The 15,410-nt window shown below is 49.1% G+C and overlaps 1 protein-coding gene across 2 annotated transcripts in view; it reads left to right on the forward strand.

Annotated features, from left to right (window-relative positions):
- JAKMIP1 (janus kinase and microtubule interacting protein 1) overlaps positions 1 to 15,410 on the forward strand; it is a 177,899-nt gene that overhangs the window by 124,586 nt on the left and 37,903 nt on the right. For both annotated transcript variants that reach the window (XM_025385528.1, XM_025385529.1), the window contains one exon: positions 13,364 to 13,492. In XM_025385528.1, the coding sequence (XP_025241313.1) occupies positions 13,364 to 13,492 (129 nt within the window). The remainder of the gene's footprint in view (positions 1 to 13,363; positions 13,493 to 15,410) is intronic.

The following is a 15,410-nucleotide window of genomic DNA, read 5'->3' on the forward strand; positions in this document are numbered from 1 at the left end:
GCAGGAGGACTGCTTGAGCCTAGGAGGTCAAGGCTATAGTGAGTCATGATTGCACCGCTGCACTCCAGTCTCAGTGGCAGAGCAAGACCCTGTCTCAAAAAAAAAAAAAAAAAAAAAAAAAAAAGAAGGGAAAAGAAGTGTATTGTCTTAACAGTTCTAGAGGCCAGAATGCTGAAATTAAGGTGTCGGTAGAGCCATTATCCCTTCCTCTAAAACCTATAGCAGACCCTTCCTTTCCTTTTCCTAGCTTAGAGCAGTTTCCCAGCAATCTTTGGTGTCCTTGGTTTGCAGCCACCACTCATGCTAGATCAGGTGTCCATCCTACTTCAGTGTGACCTCATGATCATTTAACTACATCTGCAGTGATCCTATTTCCAAATAAGTCACATTCTGAAGTACTGAGGTTAGAACCTCAACCTGTCTTTTTAGGGGATACGGTTTAATCCATAACACCTTACTTTATGTGAAATTGAAGGACATAAATGTTGGATTTTAAATGTCCGTAACACTGGTCTGAATACAGGTTGGGCATCCCTAATCCAAAAACCCAAAATCCAAAATGCTCCAAAATCTGAAATTTTCTAAGCACCAACATGAGGCCAGGGAAATTTCACACCTGGTCTTATGTGACAGGTTGCAGTAAAAACACGGGCAAAACTTTGATTCATGCACAAAATTATTTAAAATATTATATACGATTTCCTTCAGGCTATGTATTATATATAAAGTGTGTATGAAACAAATGAATTTCATGGTTAGACTTGGGTCCCATCCCCAAGATGCCTTATTCTGTTTGTGCAAATATTCCAAAATCTGGAAAACATCCAAAATTCCTTCTGGTCCCAAGCATTTCAGATGAGGGACACTCAGCCTGTAAAATATATACCTGTGGGCCACGTAAAATATAGCTATGGGTGCAATTTGGCTCCCAGGCTGCCTCCTGGTTGCCTTTACTGCAGTGTTCAGATAATGCCACTTAGAGTGGCCTGGCTCATTGATGATTTGCTAGGTCCTGGATTTGTGGATGAGTGGGTATTTACACAATCTCATTGAATTCTCACAGCCACCTTGTGTAGTTGGTATTGTTTTTTCAATTTTACAGCTATAGAAGACATACAGATTTAAAATATAGAAAAAACTCAGAGAAAAATTAAATTGACAAGGCTGAGTTTCAAACTCAAGTCTGAGACTGCGAGTCCCAAGCTTTTCCCACCAAGCCGAGTCGAACACGGGCAAATCTCTGCACATCGACCTTGGAAACTCAGAAATGGGTGGTGGTTTGAGTAGAGCTTGTTTATATTTATTTATTTGTTTATTTTATTTTTTGTTTATTTACTTATTTTTTTTTGAGATAGAGTTTCGCTCTTATTGTCTAGGCTGGAGTGCAATGGCACAATCTCGGCTCACCACAACCTCTGCCTCCCGGGTTCAAGCGATTCTCCTGCCTCAGCCTCCCAAGTAGCTGGGATTACAGATGTGCCACCACGCCTGGCTAATTTTGTATTTTTAGTAGAGATGGGGTTTCTGCATGTTGGTCAGGCTGGTCTTGAACTCCCGACCTCAGGTGATCCGCCTGCCTCAGCCTCCCAAAGTGCTGAGATTACAGGCGTGAGCCACTGCGCCCATCCTATATTTAAATATATACTTTTATAGAAGACATAGAACCACATTATAGAATATCTGGGGGGAAAAAAAAGTGATCTATCACCTGCGGTGCCTCCCCGGCACATTGGTGTTGCTATTTTAATTCATTTCCCCAGCTGGAACTGCGGTATGCACATTTGCACCCTGGATTTTATTTAACATTAGACTGCCAGCCTTTATCCCGTGATAGCTGTCATTGTAAACATAAATTTTTATGGCTACATAATCTGTGGAGGAGATGGGCCATAAACTGGTTTACTGTTCTGCGATTGTTGGGCACGTTGCTTTCAGCTCCTCGGCACTATGAAGGATGCTGCAGTAAATGTGCTTCTGTTGACGCAGACAGCTCTTTCTGGCCCAGCTCTATTTTATTCCCTGACTGTTGAACGTGTCATTAAGTGACTACACCATTATTTAGCTACCCTTTCCCCTCCCTTTGGACTTGCTGCTTCTGTAAATGTCGCCACAGCAACCAGCTTTTGTCTGGAAAGCTGTGTCCATAATCAGAATCGTGTCTATGCATCGATTCCCTGAAGTTGAAATGTGGCTCAGAGGGCGAGAAGCCTTTGACCAGAGAGCATCGCTCCCACCCCACCCCACTGCCTCACGGAAAAGTTGCACCATTCGGCACCGCTGCTGGGAGTGTGTGTGACAGCCGTTTTCACCATGGGATATACGTTTAAAAGGCACAAATCTAAAGATTGTGCAGTTTGTCCCATTAACGGGATGTGCTGTGGCATTACGCACCCCATAGAGCTTCCACGTGGGGTTTTGAAAATCCATTGTTGAGCCAATACTTTATTTTTAAAATCTATGTCAGAATGCCTGGAATTAAACAGAGGTTTCTCTCCCCCCATCTTCCTGATTGATTGATTGATTGATTGATTTTTCTTTCTTTCTTTCTTCTTCTTTTTTTTTTTTGAGACAGACTTTTTACTCTTGTTGCCCATGCAGCAGTGTAATGGCATGATCTCGGCTCGCTGCAACCTCTGCCTCCCGGGTTCAAGTGACTCGCCTGCCTCAACCTCCCAAGTAGCTGAGATTACAGGCATGCGTCACCACACCTGGCTAATTTTGTATTTTTGGTAGAGACGGGGTTTCACCCTGTTGGCCAGGCTGATCTCGAACTCCAGACCTCAAGTGATCCACCTGCCTCGGCCTCCCAAAGTGCTGGGATTACAAGCATGAGCAACTGCACCTGGCCATTCTTCCTGATTTCTGAATGTGTTTATGGGAGGAGAAATTCACAAAGGGTTAGAATTGAATCGTGATTTGCTACATTGCCTGTACAATGGGCAAGGACAGGGGCTGTGCCTGTCCTGCCCACTGTGGCCTGTTCACTGCCTGGCACAGAGTAGGTGTTGACTAAAATAGTCCCTAAATAGTTGTTGGCTAAATAAGCGAATGGCCTTTACTGGAAAAATGTACTTGTATGACACTGGATTGTCCCAGAAGAACGGCGATGCGTGGTCACTTCAATGAAGATAGTCCTGGGTCATTAGGAGGCCGAATTTGGGGATCTGTGTAGAAACTTTCCTGAGTAGGTTTAGGGTCTTTTCTATTCACTGTTTCCTGGGCCCACCAGCATTTTTTCTTTTTCTCAAGATTCAGTGTAGACTTCAGTGTGGACCAAGTTTTCTCCCATGTTCCTACTTAATCCTGGCATTGTGCAGGGCTGGATGGAATTGGTACTTGGATCCATCTGGGCCCAAGCAGGTTTTGTAATCCAGGGTTGCCTTTCAGGCCTAAGAAGCTTCTTTTCCTTCCCTACCACAGGCCACAGGCATTCAGTGCACTTGACTTTCTGTATCTGTGGGTTTCATATCCATGGATTCAACCAACCTCTGCCTGAAAACATTCAGGAAAAAAAAAAATGGATGGTTGTGTCTACACTGAACATATACAGACTTTTTTTCCTTTTCTTTTTGTTTTGAGACGGAGTGTCGCTCTGTTGACCAGGCTGGAGTGCAGTGGCGTGCTCTTGGCTCACTGCAATCTCCACCTCCTGGACGTTTTTCCTTTTCATTATTCACTAAAATACAGTCTAAAACTACAGTCCTGCATTCCTTAACAACAGGGACACATTCTGAGAAATGCGTCATTAGGCGACTTTGTCGTGCAAACATCATGAAGTGTACTTGCACAAACCCAGATGGTCTAGCCTCCTACACATCTAGGCTATTCAGTCTAGCCTGTGGCTTCTAGGCTGCAAGCCTGTGCAGCCTGCTACTGTACTGAATACTGTAGGCAGTTGTAACCCAATGGTTTTTGTGTATCTAAACATAGAACAGGTACAGTAAAAACACAGCGTTATGATCTTATGGGACCGTCGTTGTATACTGTTGGGGACTGAGATGCTGTTATGCTGCACATGACTGGGTTCACAGGGCGTCTGCGTTGTATTAGGTACAATATTATAAATAATCTAGAGATGAGTTAAAGTGTACAAGAGGATATGCGTAGGTTATATGCAAGTACTGCACCAATTGGTATCAGGGGCTTGAGCAGCCGTGGATTTTAGTATTCGTGGGAGGTTCTAGAACCAGTCCCCCATGGATACCACGGGATGACTAGACTAGTTTCTTTTTCCCCTGAAATACCCCCATCACTCTCTGTCCCTCACACATGGAAGTGCTGTAACACTTTGCCCAGGGCTTTGCTTGACAGAATACTGTGGTGAATGCATTGAAGGTTCCAGAATTTTCCAGAAATCTGACAGCCCTATCTCTGCTCTCCAGCTCCTGACTCTGTGTAAGAAAGACCCTAGCAAACCTCCCTGGACTCCCTGCAGGAGGGCACCTCCAGTCCACTCCCACACTCAAGTTTGCAGAAGATGCAGTCAGGGCAGAGCAGAGGGTGCCAGCCTTTGTCTTCCTGGGACATTTGTGTCCCTGAGGGCCATGACTCAGTCTTACTGGGCCTGTCCAATGGTCCCCTTTTGGGATCTCCTCCAGGGACAAGATTGGTGTCGATTATCTCATTTCCCAGGAAGCCTGCTGGTTCAGCGTGGGCTCATGTTAGCCCCAAGGGAGAGGCTGGGGGAGAAGGATCCTGAGTGGTTCCTTGGGCCGTGTCCTGGGGACTGGGGTACGGGGCTTGCTCAGGACCTAGACCTCTGGCCATGTGGCAGTAAATTGGGTTGCAGGCCATTGAAACTTGCACAGAAGCTATATCATCTTAGAGTTCTAAGCATATGCGTAATGGCTAAAAATCAGCACAGTTTACTCACACACCTTGGTTGAAGGTAGGACTGATCATTTTGGATAAGGTCGGGAAATTGTAGCCCCAAGCTGTAAGGGAGTCAGACCCTGGCTATTAGCTGGATGGGATTGGCCAAGTCACCTAAACTCTCAGAACCTCAGTTTGATTTGTAAAATGAACATTACATCCATGGGATCAAAGGAAGCTTCTGGTTCTTTGCTTGGTGCATACCGGGTGATCAGGAAGTCAGAGTGTCTCCTTCTTCCTTTATCTTACAGCTCAATAACTTTCCTTTGGAGAGCCTGTAAAATGCAGATTCCCAGGCCATGCCCACACCCGCCTCCCCCACTAATTTATAATAGTGAGGTGGGATCTCAATGTCTTTTGCAGTAATCATTCTTTAATGGAGGGCTGTGCACTGGGAACCATCAAAGCACCATCGGAAGGAGAGGCCCTTTCTTGAGCCAGTGCATCAGGGCCGTGTCCCCTCCTCCCCGAATGACCTTGGGTCTGCTGTTGCCAGGGGTTGGAGGATGCCTGAGGTCTGGTGGGTCATTTTTGTCAATGACTCTTGCATCCATTCTGATAGGACCTATCAAAACACGTAGGACCTATCTAAACTTGACCCCTATCCCCGCACCCCTGAGGCCAAGCCTGCTGCCTGGTGGAGGGAAGGACAGGTGCTGGCAGCTGGTTATGCGGTACCTTTGCCTGCCTGGGACACTCAAGTATCTTTGAAAAAAAAAAACCAAAAACAAAGTCGTGCTCTGTTGCCCCTGCTGGAGCGCAGTGGCGAGTTTACTGCAACCTAGACTTCCCGGGTTCAGCCAAATTCTCCTAAGTGGCTAGGGTTATAGGCACATGCCACCAGGCCTGGCTAATTATTTTTTATTTTTTTATTTTTATTTTTGTATTTTTAGTAGAGACAGAGTTTCGCCATATTGGCCAGGCTGGTCTCGAACTCCTGACCTCAAGTGACCTGCCTGCCTTGGACTCTCAAAGTCAAACATTTTTTCATCATGTGCATGCATTTTTCATTTGCAAGTTTTGCCAAAGCTACCTATTTTTTCCTTCGTGGTTGTTTGCAGTTGACCTTATTCCCAGGCTTCCTTCCCCACGGCTGTCACTGGTCCGTGAGCTCACAAAGGCTGGATGGTGCCCTGGGATCCAGCTACTCGAAGCTGCTGGCACAGTGCCTCGCACTCAGAGGGGCTAATAGTAGTAACTGTGTGAAACCAGTGGCTACTTCATGTCTGTCTTCAGGGCTGGCCTCGGTTGGTGTGCAACTGTGGGCCCTTTGCTGGGAGGGGCAAGGGCTTGCTCCCCCCAGCTCAGCAGTGACCCTGTCACCTGGTCCCTCCTCCACAGCAGCCATCAGGATTCATTTCGTGCAGCTCTGATCAAAGGTAGAGAGGGCACTGGTAGCAGGACTTTGTGCCAGCCTTGCCAGCTGAGTGGCTGATGTAAACCAAAAAGTCTCTGAGGCAGGTCTCAATCAGTTTAGAAGTTTATTTTGCTAAGATTAAGAATGTACCCTGGAGACAGATCTGAACCTTTCTCCAAATATGATTTTGAGGGCTTCAGTATTTAAAAGGGAAAAGCAGGCTGGAGGGGAAAGAGGGAGGGTGTGGTCACATGACTGAATCCACAGGTTGTGAGACAAAAGGAGCAGGTAGGGGAATAGTCCAAATTATGTAATTGTCTCATGCTCAGTAAATCAGCACTTTACATAAGATAAGGTGAACATGGAGCTGCTACCTGTGGAGATGCTTAACCTTTTCTCTGCAGCTCTCTGCTTAGGAACAAAGGGAAAGGCAGCTTCTTGCATGGCTCAGCTTTCAGCTTAAGTTTTTCCTTTTGGTGTAGTGAAGTGGGATTCAGAGTTTTTATTTTTCTTTCACAGCAGGCTCCGTGCCAGAAGCATGGGACGTCCCTCTGAGCATTGCTCCATGTCCCACCTGCTGGGGGCCCTTTGGTAAAGGACTCGGGAAGATGTGGGTCCTGGGGATAGGACACTGGGACGATTATGACGAGACAGGAGCTGTGTCCTGGACTACACCCAGGCAGCTCAGCAGACAAGCACACACACCGTCTGTGCCAGTCCTGGAGGCACCGCCAGAGGAGCCGCAGCTGGTGTGGGTGGAGCAGAGCTCGGGAGGCTGACCTGGCCACAGAGGCTGCCTGGGTACCTTGTCCAGGGTAGCAAACACCATGGGGACATCTGGCACCCATTTGCAGACTTGGGAATGGACAGGTGCCATTACCTATGGTGGTTCTAGGTAATTTGTTCACGCAGGGCAGGAAACCCCAGCGCCAGGAGTGAGCAGGGTAGTGAGTCCTGGACTCAGGGAGGAGCTGCTACAGAGGCTGGCCTTTAGGCACCTGGCCTCCTGCCTGGTTTCAGGAGGTGACTTCAGGCCCCGTGGGGAGGGGCTTGAGGCAAAGGTTCCAGATTGCAGCCCTGTCCCTCCAGGCCCCCGCTGTCTCAGGTCTGCACTGCCTGGGGCCAGGCCCAGGTATCTCAGGTCTACACTGCCTGGGTCAGGCTCAGCTGTCTCAGGTCTGCACTGCCTGGTCAGATGGTGCCTCATTAGGAAACATGGCTTAAAGGGTAGTTGGCACTAGATTGAGTAGCACAATCGAGTCACACAGTTCATCTGACAGTCACTTCCAAAGGACTAGAGCATCATGCACTGTTGATGTTGAAACATACATGAACTTCGCTATGTGCATTTATTTTATGAATTGCCCATTGCCCTTTAATATTGCTTTGGTATCTGTCAAAGTACAGACATTTTACTTTTTCATGGTAAAGTCTGTCCAGTTTTTCTCCAGCATGACAGTTTTTGCTTTGGATGTTATGTCTGGTGACGCTTCTCCGAGAGATGGAAGACTCTCAGAGACACCCCTTCTGGGCAGGGGAATCTGAAGACTTTGATCTAGTTCAAAAATTAGTTTTTCTGTTAGATAATGGTTTGTTTTGGCCTATAAAAAATGGTAAAATAAATGCTGACAAAAGGATGGTAGAGAAGCCAATGAATTTGGCGAGTCTAGGGTGCATATGAGGTGGTCCGGGGACAGCAGAGAAATTTCCAAAACACATGAGGACAGAGGCAGCTCCTTGGTTTGGTCCTGAGGGAGAATCTCTCATGGCGTTGCCATTGCTAGTGCTGCCCTGGGGGCCTTGTGATTGTCTGGGGACCCAGGGCCTGTGCCATGGTGTTGACAACAGGCTCTTGGCTCAGGGAGGATGGGATCTGGGAAGAAGGTCCCCAGAGAATAAACTGGCTCGGAAGCTGTCCTCTGTGACGAATGCACCCCAGCCCGCCCCTGGAAACCTCTCCCTTCAGCCCACGGTTTGTGGGGCCAGCATCGGGGCTGTGCCCTGGAGCTGGCTTCCCTTTTACTGAAGGTGCATCTTCTGGCGCACTCCTGTTCTCGGGACTCTGCAGCAGACGGATCCACAGGAAGCCGGGGAGACACTAGGGAGGATGTGTTAGAGGAAAGGGGAGTGCGTGGGGAGAGAATTGGTGCTTTTTCCTCGGACTGGAGGAGGCCCTGAAAATGGATACCGACGAGGTGGCTTTTGCCTAAGCCCACACACAGGGGCTGGCGTGTCTGCAGCATCGCGCCACCATGGAATATGTCCTCTTTGTGCTGTATTTCTCTTTCTTCCTGTGTCTCTGCGCCCTGGTGTGCCTGTACTTCTCCGGCTGCCAGGAGATGACCTATAAGCATGAAGGTAGGCAGCTGGTTTGGGGTTTTGTTTTTTGAGGTTCTGTGGAGGTCCCCGGCTGTGACCGACCGATGCTCCCGCCTGTGACAGGCAGCTCTGTTGAAAATGAAAAGAAGACGAGAAGACAGGTGGTTGAGAGAGGCTGGATCTGGTTGAGGGGCTATTTGTTTTGGGGGTACCTTCTCTTTTTCCTTCTGGTTCGTTTGACCCGCTAAGGAGGAGCTCCTCTGTATATTCAGAGTGTAAATGGAGAAGACGTGTTTACTCTTCATTCATTTTGCCAAAACTGATTTTTTTTTTCTTTTGAGACAGGATCTTGCTCTGTCACCCAGGCTGGAGTGCAGTGGCACAGTCACAGCATACTGCAGCCCCAACCTCCCAGGCTCATGTAATCTTCCCACCTCAGCCTCCCAGGTAGCTGGGACTACAGGCATCAGCCACCATACTCGGCTAACTTTTAAAATAACGTTTTGTAGAGATGGGTTCTCACTGTGTGACCCAGGCTGATCTTGAACTCCTGGGCTCAAGAGATCCTTCTGCCTCAGCCTCCCAAAGTGCTGGGATTACAGGCATGAGCCACTGTGCCCAGCCAAAACTGAATCTTAATCTGACTCTGGATTCATCTGTAAAAACAAGTCCACAAGAAGAGGCTTTGGTTGCAAGGAACATGAAAGGCTAGAGGAATTACCTTTTTACTCAGTAGATGGGCTCAGAATGAGCAAATGGTGGACATTTTTGCTTCTAATGTATCTCTTGTGAGGAAAAACCCAGAGACTCTTAGAAGAGTGGAGATACAGAAAAATGAATGAATGAATGTTTGCCATTTTTTTTAAAGTGCAGTGTGTGCCAATCATGAGAGGAAACAATGTTTTCTAGGTGGTTCTCCCCTCATTCCTTGAGAAGCAGGTGGTGAATTATTTCCTGCATGTGTGGAAAATGCAGAGCAAAACCAGTTGCATTGCCTTCAAGGAAGACGGCCACTGTGTTTTCACTTTAAACATTAATGTATCTTTTCTATTTTTTATTAATAAAGGCACAAATATATCAAGATATCGAGTACATGCAGGCTTCCTGTGTAATATAATCACTCAACGAAACTTTTCTCTAAAGGAAACAAACTAACCCAGTGTTATACAATGTTACAAAAAAGTTAAGGCCGGGAGTGGTGGCTCATGCCTGTAATCCCAGCACTTTGGGAGGCCTAGGTAGACGGATCACTTGAGGTCAAGAGTTTGAGACCAGCCTGGCTAACATGGTGAAAACCTTGTCACTACTTAAAACAAATATATATATACAAAAATTAGCCAGGTGTGGTGGCACGCACCTGTAATCCCAGCTACTCAGGAGGCTGAGGCAGAAGAATTGCTTGAACTTGGGAGATGGAAGTTGTAGTAAATTGAGATTGCGCCGCTGCATTCCAGCCTGGGCGACAGAAGGAGACTCTGTACCAAAAAAAAAAAAGAAAAAGAAAAATTAAAATGTTTTTAAAAAATACTCTGCATAAAAACCTGAGGGGTTGGGTCCCAGACAACTCCTTGCTGCTATGGGAACTCTGTGTGTGCTGGGCCTGGCCGTGGATTCCTCTCCATTGCTGCAGGGTTCAAACTGGACTGCCGTTTTGTGTTTGGTTTCTGCCCTAAGAGCTGCTTCCTCTTTCCCTCAAAGCAGCGTAGTTCCGTGGAGCCTTGGTCTCTGGGGCCATATGATATGATACTGTCAGGGGCTCCACTGCGTCTGAAGTTAGGCTGTTTGCAAAGGCTGCTCTGCTTTAAACACAGGTGGCAGCATCGGTAGTTAATGACCTGTATTAGGGCTTGAGAGTTCAGTCCTTAACTAGCAGTCCGGCAGGGTCTTTGACAGCATCAGTAGTTAATGTCCTGTATTAGGGCTTGAGAGTTGAGTCTTTAACTGGTAGTCCTGTGAGGCCTTCACAATGGATCATCCTAGGTAATTGAACACTGAGTCATTACCCCCAGGAGGGCCCCTGACGCTGACGTGGATGGTCACGGCCCAGCAGTGTGTCCTAAATGTTTGGAAACTGTGTGACTTGAGGATGCTTCCTGGGCTACAGCAACAAATAGACCCATCCCCAGAGGCCTTGCGATTAGCGGTGTTTGCAAGAAATAAGGTCAGCTCAGCAGCTGCTCAGAAAAATGCGGAACCTGGAGCTCAGGGGGATGACCGGTGTGTGCAGAAGAGCTTGAGTGCTGCAGATGCATCACTCCTGTAGGTGCCATTGTCACCATGGGGTGGCACTACCACTGCTCTCTAGAGCCCGTTGGAAGAGTCCATGATGCCTGAAGTCAGGTGGGCTTCCCATCCGGAGGGGAGATTTGAGTAGATGATCGTCTCCAGCCTCTGCAAGGAGAGAAATGACATTGAAGTCAATGGTGCCCGTAGTCCTCACGTACCTGCCAGTGAGACTCATCTGGGGCATGTAACCACATGGTGCCCAACTGATGCCAGCTGTGTGAATGAATGGAAAGGGTGTCATGTGCAAAACAAAATCTGTTTGTGGATAGACAAACTAGTGTGGCTTTGAGTTCATTCACCCTGAGATACAGTCAGGAACAAAAGGGCCAACCCCCTGCCTTCATGGAGCTTCCATTTCAGGGGGTGGGGGGAAGACCATCACTAAACACAATAGCTTGCTAGATCTTACGTCAGGTGGGAGACGTGCTATGGAAAGGAATAAAGAAGGAGGCCCAAGAGGCTGGGGTGGGGATGAGGCAGGAGGGACCTGGGCATGGTGGCCAGGAAGCCTTTTCTCATATGATTGCATTTGTGCAGAGACCTAAGGGAATCTAGGGAAGGAGTCATGTGGATTCTGGGGAAAGTGTCTCGGAGTGCAAAGGCCCCGTGGCAGGCATGTGTGGGGTGCAGGATTGGAGAGCAGGAGGAGAGGAGAAGAGAGGGAGGGAGAGATGATGCCAGGGCAGGATGGGAGGTAGATCCCACAGGGCCTTGCAGACCACTTGTAGCCTGCATGGATGTTGGTGGTTTTAATAATTCCAGACAGAGATATTGGTGGCTGGGACCAAGATGAAGGTGCCAAGGAGAGAGGGGGTCAGAGGGCTGGATTTTGAGTTGAAGGTAAAGTCAACAGCGTTTCTCCCAGAAAGGGCAGGCATGACAGGTGAGAAGAGAGAGGAGGATTCCTGGGATGGGGGCCTGAGCAACTGAAGCATGAGCTGCTGCTGCTGCTGGACTCAGGTTAGATTGTGGGAGGCATGTTGTCAGGGGTAAGTCACTGCCCACTAGGATTCCACAATGCCATGGAGGACGCAGCTGACATATGAGTCTGGAGTTTGAGGGAGAGGCATATTCCCCGTGCATATTAAAAAGCAAGGAGGAATATGGGGGTTGGGGGATGCAGTGCGCAGAAAGACAGGTGCCAAATGCAAGAGCGTTCTGGGTGACGTGTGGTGGTGGATGCCTCCCTTGAAGCCCCTTCGGAAACTGTGTAAGGTGACAAGGATGTCCCTGCATCTTCCCTGCCTTATGTCTAAATTATTTCCTAATCACATTATTAACTCTGGTGCCAGTCACATTTTTCTCACATTTATAGTAAATTTGAGTAAAACACACGGGCGGGGAGGGGCCCTTAGTATGTGGGGAGTGCCTGGCTTTTCTCTGTGGGTTGGGGGAGCTCTGGGTGAAGCCATGTTGTGGATGAGCCAGCAGAGCCTCGGGCTGGGCTCTGGAATTAGTTTTGATTCCTTCTTTGTGGTCTGAAAAGCATTCATTGATTGTAAAAACAAATAAAAATCCTTGTCAGGGGCTGTTTGGGAAAAAACAAAACAGTTATGTTCCTAAAATAAGGGACATTGATCTGGCGATTGTGGGTCAATGTCTGCAGCCCCCAGGGGATGGGTGCAAGCTCCTTGGGGCAGGGACCTGGCCTGGTTTTGATCCTGTTGTATTCCCCAGGCCTGCCCCCATGTCTGGCCCATAGAAGGAGCTTTGCCAGTGTTTGCCGAGTGAGTGAATGAATGGATAGACAGATGAATGAAGCCCCATATTGTGTGATATTTGGAGTGGGAGAAGTGCCAGCAGGGTAACTCAGAGGCCGGCATATAGCGCCTTACGATTTGTCTCTGGATCCGAGTGATGGGTGCATGAAGGTCTATTACACAATTCCTTCTCATTCTGTGAATGTTCCTAATTTTCTATAATAAGTTAAGCAGAGATTGTCTGTTAATGTAGGTCTGGCTGGGACTTGGGCCACGCATTTGCCATGCTAGTCAGAGCGCTGGGACTGTGGCTGGGCTCTCCACTCCTTCAAGTTGTTGCCCCCTCTGGTATCCATCTTCATCCAGTTCTTCTCCTTGGAACTTGACATCTCCCTGGGCCCTGTCCCCCTTCTCCTTGGTACAGCCAGTGCGCTGCTCATGGAGCGTGACAGAGTGCTGGGCTGCTTTCTGGGCACAGGGCATGCATGGCCCCCTTTTGTACTCACAGTGAGGTGGCTTCTCACTCCATTTGTTAGAGAAGGAGGCTGGCACTCCAGGGGCCAAGTAGCTTGCACAGGTCTACAACTGGAGAGCCAGGACCAGGGCCAGACTAGCTCTCTCGGGCTGCAAACCCTAGGGTCATCTGCCACCTGCTGCCACCTTTTATCCCACCCAGTCAGTTACAAAGCCCACCAACAGCATCTTGGGACGCCTCAGTGGCCCAAATATGAATCGTTGCTCCCCCTGCACTGGCATGCCCACGACCAGGGGCTGGTAGACTCTGGCAATCCTCAGTCATTGCTAACATCATACAAATTGCATTTTACAGAAGCATGTTGTGGAGACATTTTTTGGATTTGATGAGGAGTCTGTGGACTCAGAAACATTGTCCGAAACATCCTACAACACAGACAGGACGGACAGGACCCCAGCCACGCCTGAAGAAGACTTGGACGATGTAAGCAAACCTGCAGAGGGGGCGGGACCTCACCCCAGATGCTCTCGGGGTGGCACCTCCTGCTTTTGGTGGTTGCAAGTTTCGCTCCCTTGCCTATAGTTCTGAACCCCAGATGACCCATTCCTACCAGTGCATTATCAAAGCCAATGGCTTGAAGGGAAGGCGGACCCCGCGGCCGTGGGCTCCATGAATGGCGATGGGAGGGCAGCACATGGGGACCCTTTCTTTCCCCGGCACTGATTTCCCCACCAAGGAAATCTGTGTCTGCCAAGTTCAAGCTGAGTCACTGAGGAATGTTGCCTTGGGTTTCCTCACCATTTGCAATTAAAACTGCTGCACAATGGTCTCTCCCTGGTCCCCACGCATGTGTGCACACACGCACACACGCACACACGCACACACGCACACATGCACACACCGCAGGGCAGAAACAGCATCATTGCTTTCTTGACTAAGATAAAGTATATAATCCAAAAATATATGAAGAAGAAGGTGAAGAGCCCCTGAAGTCCCATCACCCCAAAGTCGCCACCTCACCCTGTCCCGACCACCTGTGCCCATCTGGGTGCATAGCCAGGTTCTTGAGCGAGGTGGATTCGTGAGGGGGCAAAGACCAGCTTTGTTCCCACTCACCTTCCCCAGGTGAATTCTTTCAGGCGTGCTGATGACATCTCAGGCAGACCTTGTGGGCTACTATGCCTTCCAGTGACAGGAATAGTCACATGTGATTAATTTCCTAAACTACAGACTTCATTCAGCGCAGACCTTCCCCTTGTTCCCCGCCGGGCCCTGTGTCAGGCTTGGCTGCTGTTTCCCTAGCTCGCTCTTCTGCCTCTTCCCATGCAGGCCCCTGGTGGCTTTTTCTGAGCCCAGGGAAGGGCAAGAGTGGGAAGGGGGTGCGGATGTGCCGGGGTAGCTGGCCCTCAGGGCAGTGCCCTCTGGCAGGGGCAGGTGGATCGTGCTGCCTCTTGGGGGAGCACTTTTCCGGGTCTCCACAAGCTCCGCTTGCTGTGCTGCACCCCACAGCTTCCTGGTGAGGGACTGGGCACTGCAGCTCCTCGCGCCCCAACGTCCCAAGACTCTGACTGGTCCGCCTCCCACACACCTCTGCTCGTTGTCCTCGTCCCCTCCTGGCGGCCTTTTCTGTGGAATCCCATCTGGAATGAGTTCTAGGCTGGTTTCCTTCCATGGGTCTATTTGCTGTAGGAAAATGTGGCAAGTGCTGTGGGTGCTGGCACATCTGACCCCAAGGTGGCCCTCTCCTTGCTCTTCCATCTTGTGCCAAAACTCTAGGGGACACGTGTCACCTCTGCAGGTCGTCCCCTTGACATCCCTTCTCATGCTGGAAGGGACACACCATCCTCCCCGAGAGCCCACCAGCCTCAGCCCAAGTGCCAACTGGAGGGAGGGGCCTGGCCAGTGCTGGAGACACACCGCAATCCATCAGCCTGTCCTGCACAGGGGTCTGGACTGGGCTACTCAGCCTTTAGAGTCTTGTTCTCAGCCATGGGCCTTTTACGTTTAACTTAAAACAGGACACGTGTTTTCAGTTTGCTTTTTCCCAGCCACTGATACGTAATAGGCATCTTTCAGCGCCAGAACAAGGGATTGCCTCCTCCTCTCTCGTGGCCATATGGGGCTTTGCCTTGGATGAGCATCACGCACTGATGGGGGATTTATGCTGTGTCATTTTCCACACCTGTGAACCGTGCGTGGAGCTCCATCGTATTTGTGTCTTTACACGCTTACGTGGCCATCTTTTTTTTTTTTTTGTGGAGACGGAGTCTAACTCTGTCGCTCAGGCTGGAGTGCAGTGGCATGACCTCAGCTCACTGCAACCTCCACCTCCCATGCTCAAGGAATTCTCCTGCCTCAGCCTCCTGACTGGCTGGGATTACAGATGCCCACCACCATGACC

This window comes from Theropithecus gelada, chromosome 5 (genome assembly GCF_003255815.1).
Source record: "Theropithecus gelada isolate Dixy chromosome 5, Tgel_1.0, whole genome shotgun sequence".
In the NCBI taxonomy this organism is placed as follows: domain Eukaryota; kingdom Metazoa; phylum Chordata; class Mammalia; order Primates; family Cercopithecidae; genus Theropithecus; species Theropithecus gelada.